The sequence below is a fragment of the Xiphophorus couchianus genome, chromosome 8, assembly GCF_001444195.1.
Source record: "Xiphophorus couchianus chromosome 8, X_couchianus-1.0, whole genome shotgun sequence".
NCBI classification, from domain to species: Eukaryota; Metazoa; Chordata; class Actinopteri; order Cyprinodontiformes; family Poeciliidae; genus Xiphophorus; species Xiphophorus couchianus.
In genome coordinates, this window is record NC_040235.1 from 19,872,168 (window position 1) to 19,878,420 (window position 6,253).

Sequence of the window (6,253 nt, forward strand, 5' to 3'; positions counted from 1 at the left end):
ACAGAGTGGTGTTTTGATTGAAAATGTTTTTACCTATTTGTTGTTTTATTCATACACTAGCAAATATAATCATGTTAGATTAAAAAAAAAAATAAATCTAACAAAACATTTTCCCAGGCTGAAATAATCATAAAGCAACACACAAATTAGACAACGTAGCTTTAGTGTTTGTTTTTTTTTAATACAGTTAACCAAAAATATTTTCAAATACAATTTAGAGTTTAGGGCTGCACAGTGGCACAGTTGGTAGTGCCTCCGTGCTTCTTGCAGCAAGAAGGTCCTGGGTTCGATTCCCGGCCCGGGGTCTTTCTGCACGGAGTTTGCATGTTCTCCCTGTGCATGTGTGGGTTCTCTCCGGGTTCTCCGGCTTCCTCCCACAGTCCAAAAACATGACTGTCAGGTTAATTGGTCTATCTAAATTCTCCTTAAGTCTGAGTGTGTGTGTGTGTGTGTGTGTGTGTGTGTGTGTGTGCATGGTTGTTTGTTCTGTCTGTCTCTGTGTTGCCCTGCGACAGACTGGCGACCTGTCCAGGGTGAACCCCGCCTCTCACCCGAAACGTTAGCTGGAGATAGACACCAGCACCTCCAGACCCCATTAGGGACAAGGGTGTACCAAAAATGGATGGCTGTATAGTTTAAGCACTGGTGTTATCTTGAAGCTTTTATGGCCATAGTTCTAAGGGTGGAATTACATTAAATCAACTTTTTTGAGCTTTACTCTCACCAACCACCTCAGAGCTGCAGTCTCCATGCCAAGCTTCTGCCTCACAGAGCACCCCTCCTCTGCAACGCACACAACTCAGCTCCTTAAGACTAGCGGCAGTAGCAATTAGCAAACACTGTGCATCTGCTGACTTCATCATGCGAGCTAGTTGTCGGGGCAAAGCTCCTAAGAGCGATGTAAAAGGCATAATGGAGGAGTGGGAGCTTCTTAAAGAGACAGAGGCCCAATTTCAAGGCCTTAAATTGCAAAGTCAGATTTCTTTTAAGTTATGCTTGGTATATGCAGCATTTTTAAAACAACTGAAGGTAACAGCTTCTTGATTGTGCTGTAAAATAGCACAGTGTGCCTGAAAAATACATAATACTGTCCATTTAATTAATAGCTAAAATACTTTGCTAAACTTTTTTTATATTACAACTGCAATTTTCAATGTTTGTTGGACTTTTTATGCATAAGTCGACTTATCACATGACATCGTAATTGTGCAAGGCACTGTTACGCCCTTTTCAAATAGCATAATTAGGCCTGCAGCTATGATACGTCTGAATAAGCTTCGCAGTCGACAAAAAGCTATCAGACGGTGATGCATCCTGAAGGTCGACTCATCCGTACTTTGAATAATCGCTCTGATCGGGGTGGATCTGGGGAGCGATTATCCCCAGAGGCAGCAACAAAACTCAACCGCTTGATTAAATCACGGTATGGTTTCCAGATTAATCCCACAATGCCAGGAGATGCTGAGTTGACATTAAAAGTAAAAAAAATAAATAAATATGAGTGAGGAGGGGGGGGAAAAAAACAGGCCAATTGATGACTACAAGCAGCTGTACAGCACCGTGAGGCAGGGCAGCACCAGCAGCAGGGGGGCCGCTTCCTCGTAGAAAGGGGCGGCCGAGCTGTTCACGTCGTGTCCGCAGAAGGCGTGCTCCAGCAGCAAATGGGTCTCTGCGCTGATGCCTGGTGCAGGGGAGGAGGAGGAGGAGGAAGAAGAGGGAGAAGCACACTGTCATTATCCAGGAACCGGATCTAAGTGGGGATAAGATAACGCCATGCTCATTTTGTGCGTTGAGTTGATTCCAATCACGTTTCATTATCTCTCTGCCGCCTGCATGGAAGTGAAATCAATGCCAGTGAAGGCTGCGGCTGACACGCTCAGAGCAGTGAGCAGAGCTGCTACACAGCTCTCTGAATTCACGGTAATATTTCGGTAGACCTTGGAGACATGCGCACCGTGTTGAGACCATTCCTCCCACAGGTGCTGGACGTCCTCGTTGTGATGCCCGTGGTGGTCGTAGTGATCCGGATCTGCATGAGAAACACAGCAAGCTGCAGTTAAAAATAAATACATGAATGAATAAAGAGTGGAAGCAGTCGGGGTAACTCTGGAGGAGTTGCAGAGATCCAAAGTAAAAACGATCCATAGGAAAGAAAAAAAAAGAAAATTAAGACTGCAGCGGAATAAACATACAAACAGAGATCAAAGCATGTTCATATGTCAGAATGACCTAGTCAAAGTCTAGACTTAAAACTAGCTCAGAAAAAGTGAAATACCTCAAAAACTGGTTGAATACAAAAGCACATCACACCTTTTGAATTTTTATTGGTAGAAAATGTAAAAAAACCAAAAAACAACAACCATGCATTGTTTTTCTACTGTTTCACAATTATGCACTACTTTGTGTTTATCTGTTACATAAAATACATTGGTGTAGGAACAAATTGTTGAAGGGGTCTGAATACTTTAACTTTAAGTTATGTACATGTTGTGATCGTGAATGAGTAGAGGAAGAAAAGGAATGAGAGAATCAAACTAATATAGAAAACAGATCTTGTTAGTATAATAAACAATGGCGTTTTGTGCTTTCAGACAGTTCTGTCAAAAAAATTAAAAATCTGTCATAAAAAGCAGGAAAGAAACCCAAATATGAGGGACATTTTTGACCCCTAAAATTAAAATGTAAAAAAAAAAATTAAGTTCTGATTTAGTCATCCTTGTGTTTACTTCAAGTCGTATTTGCAGTTTATAGGGGGGGAAAAAGCGGCGTACCATTCGTGTGATGCCAGAGCATCCTCTTCAGCTCCCTGAGGGCCTGGGTGAGGTTTTCCAGCTGATCGTGGAGGTGAATGTTCTCCTCTATCAGGGCGTGGATGGTGTCCTGGAGCTCGAAGCCTTGACCTTCCAGCACTAGCAGGGTCAGGGGCAGGAAGAAGAGCGCCGGTCTCAGTCCACTCATAATGACCAAGCACACAGAGGCTTTGTCATTTCTTCACTGACAGCTGCTCATTGCCTTCATTTTGGGCATCTGTATCCCCTGGTGATTGGTGTGGCAGGTTTTATGAGCTTACAAAGGTGGGTGGGAGCGATCTTTAATTCCAAAGCCGTGAGTGGAAAGCTGCCAGCGGGGCTGCTTTAAAATCCATCAAATCATTCTACATCAGTGAACACAGCAGCACAAAGCCTGTTTGCAGCAGGATCTCATTTACATGAAATATATATGATTAAATACTGTAAGTAAACTCTGCACTTTCAGGACTATGATGGAAATTATTGATAATATTCTTCCAACGTGTTTGTTTTGACTGCACAGATCAATACAGCCAGCATTATTTGATTAGCTGTTGCTCACATTTGCTTCATCTGCCACATGGCAGGTTAGCTAAAATAAAACCTGCTATCTTAGAGCAAAGTCTCTAAATGAAGACGACTGGCACAATGCAAGCTGGAGATGGTTTAATGAGTTGCAAACAGCGATGCCAGGAACTTTCTGCCTTTAAAACTCTGGCTGGAAGTAGGTCAGTAAAACCAATCGTGTTCTCGCTGACCCATTTGTAGTCGCTGCAAAACCAGTCACATTAGTTGAGGTGTTCAGAAGGGAATGACAGAATAACTGAATAAAAATATCCATCATCCTGTTCCTATGATTTAGTCCTTTAAATCAAGTTGTTTTCTTCAAGTGTCTTAATTTTTCAATAAAAGCAGTCAGATTGTAGAAGTTGTGCTTTTGGATCAATTACAGCTATACTGAAGATTAATTAGTATAAGAATGTCATACAGGATCACATGATATGTAGTAAACATAATTAAAGTCAATGGAAAGGGTGGATCAAACCTGGTCATATCACAACAACAAACAGATTGTGACAAGTATCTATATGTTTACATTTCTACAAGAGAATTATCTCTGACATGACATTAATGTCAATATTTAATAACTTTGTTTTGGGAGCGTACCAGGTAAGAGCTTCAGTGAAATCTTTCACGCAAGAAACTACAGAACTAAAACTACTGAAGACTCAAGACAACATACAGCGTTTCTTCAAACAAAAAGCCTTTATTTATTTTTCATGGGGATTAGTTTATGCTGTCTTGACAGCCCTGGTGCACTTCTTTTTCACCACAACAGGCTTCTGGCTCTTCAGAATAGCACTGGCACGACGCAGGGCAGCCTGGAGGAGGGGAAACAAATAAAACCACCATTATAATCTTAAAAACCTTTTAAAAACATTATCACAACTTATGAAGCGAACCAGAAATAAACTATTTTTTTCCTTGAAAAATACAGTTAGTCATCTCACCATGCGCAGGTCCTTCCTGTAGTTGTTCTTGCGAATGATGTGCCTCAGGCTGTTGAGGGTGGCACGGGAGTTCTTGTTGATGGTGACTTTAACGTAGGACTTGACAGGCTTGTGCTGGCCTGAGCAAAGAGAAAAGTTGTTTCACATCACGGCCACCACAGAGCTTTAACAAATCATAACACAATAAATTTGCTACCAAAGAGTTATCATCGGAAAGCGAGTTTCTTTCCGTCTGTAAGATGTATTGCGTTTTTACCTGCACGTCTCTTCAGCACCACCACGATACCCTTGCCATCAGCTGCAGGCTGCACACCGACGGTCTTCTTGTGCACCAAGCCGTTGAAGCGGAAAGAGTTCCTGGACTTCAGGTTGTTGGGCTCCTGCGACAGAAAAATGACTCAGAAATCTACTTCTCTGTCTTATAATAAACAATTATAAGACAGCGAGTTGACAACAAATGCTGTTATCAACTACAACTTCTAAATGACAAAATCTCTTTTTGGGATTTCGACTATTCCTATGTATATGTCTCTGTAGATTTTATGAAACGAAGAATTAAAAAGAAGAAAAACTTGTTAAAAAAAGACATTCAAATAGAATAAAGGTGCAATGAAAAACTGGAATTGGTAGATTTTGAGGTTGACACATCTTCAGTGGAGACCAGAACCTCAAAAAATACCGTCTTTTAATGATCAGTGAATGGCTTTAAGAACTGAAAGGTTGTGCTGATGTGAGAAAACTCAAATAGAGTCCCGTTTGAGATGTTGATAAGATCGCAAAGTCTGAGATGTTCAACAATAAAGTGAGAAAAACAAAAATGTTTAGGCAGCTAAGCAAGGATGGATGTGGATGGAGGCTATGTAGTAGCAATAGCTACATTGATTATTTATGTTATGCTAGATATTAACTCTAACCTAGTATTTTCATAATAATAGTAAAACCACATCTTAAAGTGACTGCTTTCACTCGGCATTACTGTGCCTATGCTTCTATCACAAAATTATGACCACACTCATTGCAAAAAGGTTAGAAAAAATACATTTAATACTTAGGATTTCTTGAAATAAAAGCAAAATGGCAAGTCAAACCTTTACAAACTCAGGGATTGTAAACTGGCCACCAGATATATTTATATTATTTCGAGAAAAGATAACATAGAGGCACTTTTCCCCAGGTCCTCTACACAGCATATATCATTTTTCTGTCAACTTACAATATCTACAACAACTCAAAAGTCTATTTGTTTGTAACTTCACCACAACAATCGCACTGGCAGACACTTCGGAGTCGATTCTTGTAAGTACTTACAGTGCTGTAAGTCTGTCCGTTCCTCTTGATGAGGAAGCTGGAGCAGTTCCTGATGACCATCCACTGCAAATGGGACGACATGATGAACCTGAAAAATAAGTGTAGCTGTTTAAGAAACATTAAACGTCAACTGATCGGTTTTAACTACAAATGCTCTGAAATGGGAGAAGGCACTGTGCTATTACTTACTACGGTAATAAAGCAGAAAATCTTGTCACAAGACGTGGACTAGTTAAGCTTCGATGTTAGGCTCTAGTTATATAATGTTAAAGTATACAGTCCATGTGCTATATTTGCATTAACCTTCAATTTATTTCATTTAAGTTTAGCTCAACCAGCTAACGTTAGCTTCACCACTCATCAGTACACGGTGAGGCCTAAGTTAGCCAACATACTGACACGTTTATCCTTAACTTCATAAATAGAACAATATCGTTTACTGTGACAAAATGTGTGTAACAATACACTATGCAAAGCTATTAAGTTTTATTTGTGTAAATACAATCGCGAACAGAAAACTAATTATTTTATTTACCGGCTGTTAGCAGCCAAAGCGACCACGTTACCTTTTAGCGGAGGAAAAGGACCAGAGAGACCGGAAACCGCGTCACGGAACCTTTTCAGAAATCCTTACGCATTGAAAAA

The 6,253-nt window shown here is 40.5% G+C and overlaps 1 protein-coding gene across 2 annotated transcripts; it reads right to left on the bottom strand.

Annotated features, from left to right (window-relative positions):
* Positions 1-4,035: 4,035 nt before the first annotated feature.
* On the bottom strand, positions 4,036-6,237 carry rpl28 (ribosomal protein L28). 2 transcript variants are annotated; one of them, XM_028025146.1, is made up of 5 exons: positions 6,175-6,237; positions 5,609-5,696; positions 4,557-4,680; positions 4,301-4,419; positions 4,036-4,171 (listed from the first exon to the last, which is right to left on the bottom strand). In XM_028025146.1, the coding sequence occupies exons 2-5, from the start codon at positions 5,687-5,689 to the stop codon at positions 4,082-4,084; spliced, it is 414 nt and encodes a 137-aa protein (XP_027880947.1). In that variant the 5' UTR covers positions 5,690-5,696; positions 6,175-6,237; the 3' UTR covers positions 4,036-4,081. The 2 variants fall into 2 exon arrangements, with proteins under 2 accessions (XP_027880947.1, XP_027880946.1); XM_028025145.1 differs by having other exon boundaries at positions 6,144-6,224.
* Between the last annotated feature and the right edge of the window lie 16 nt (positions 6,238-6,253).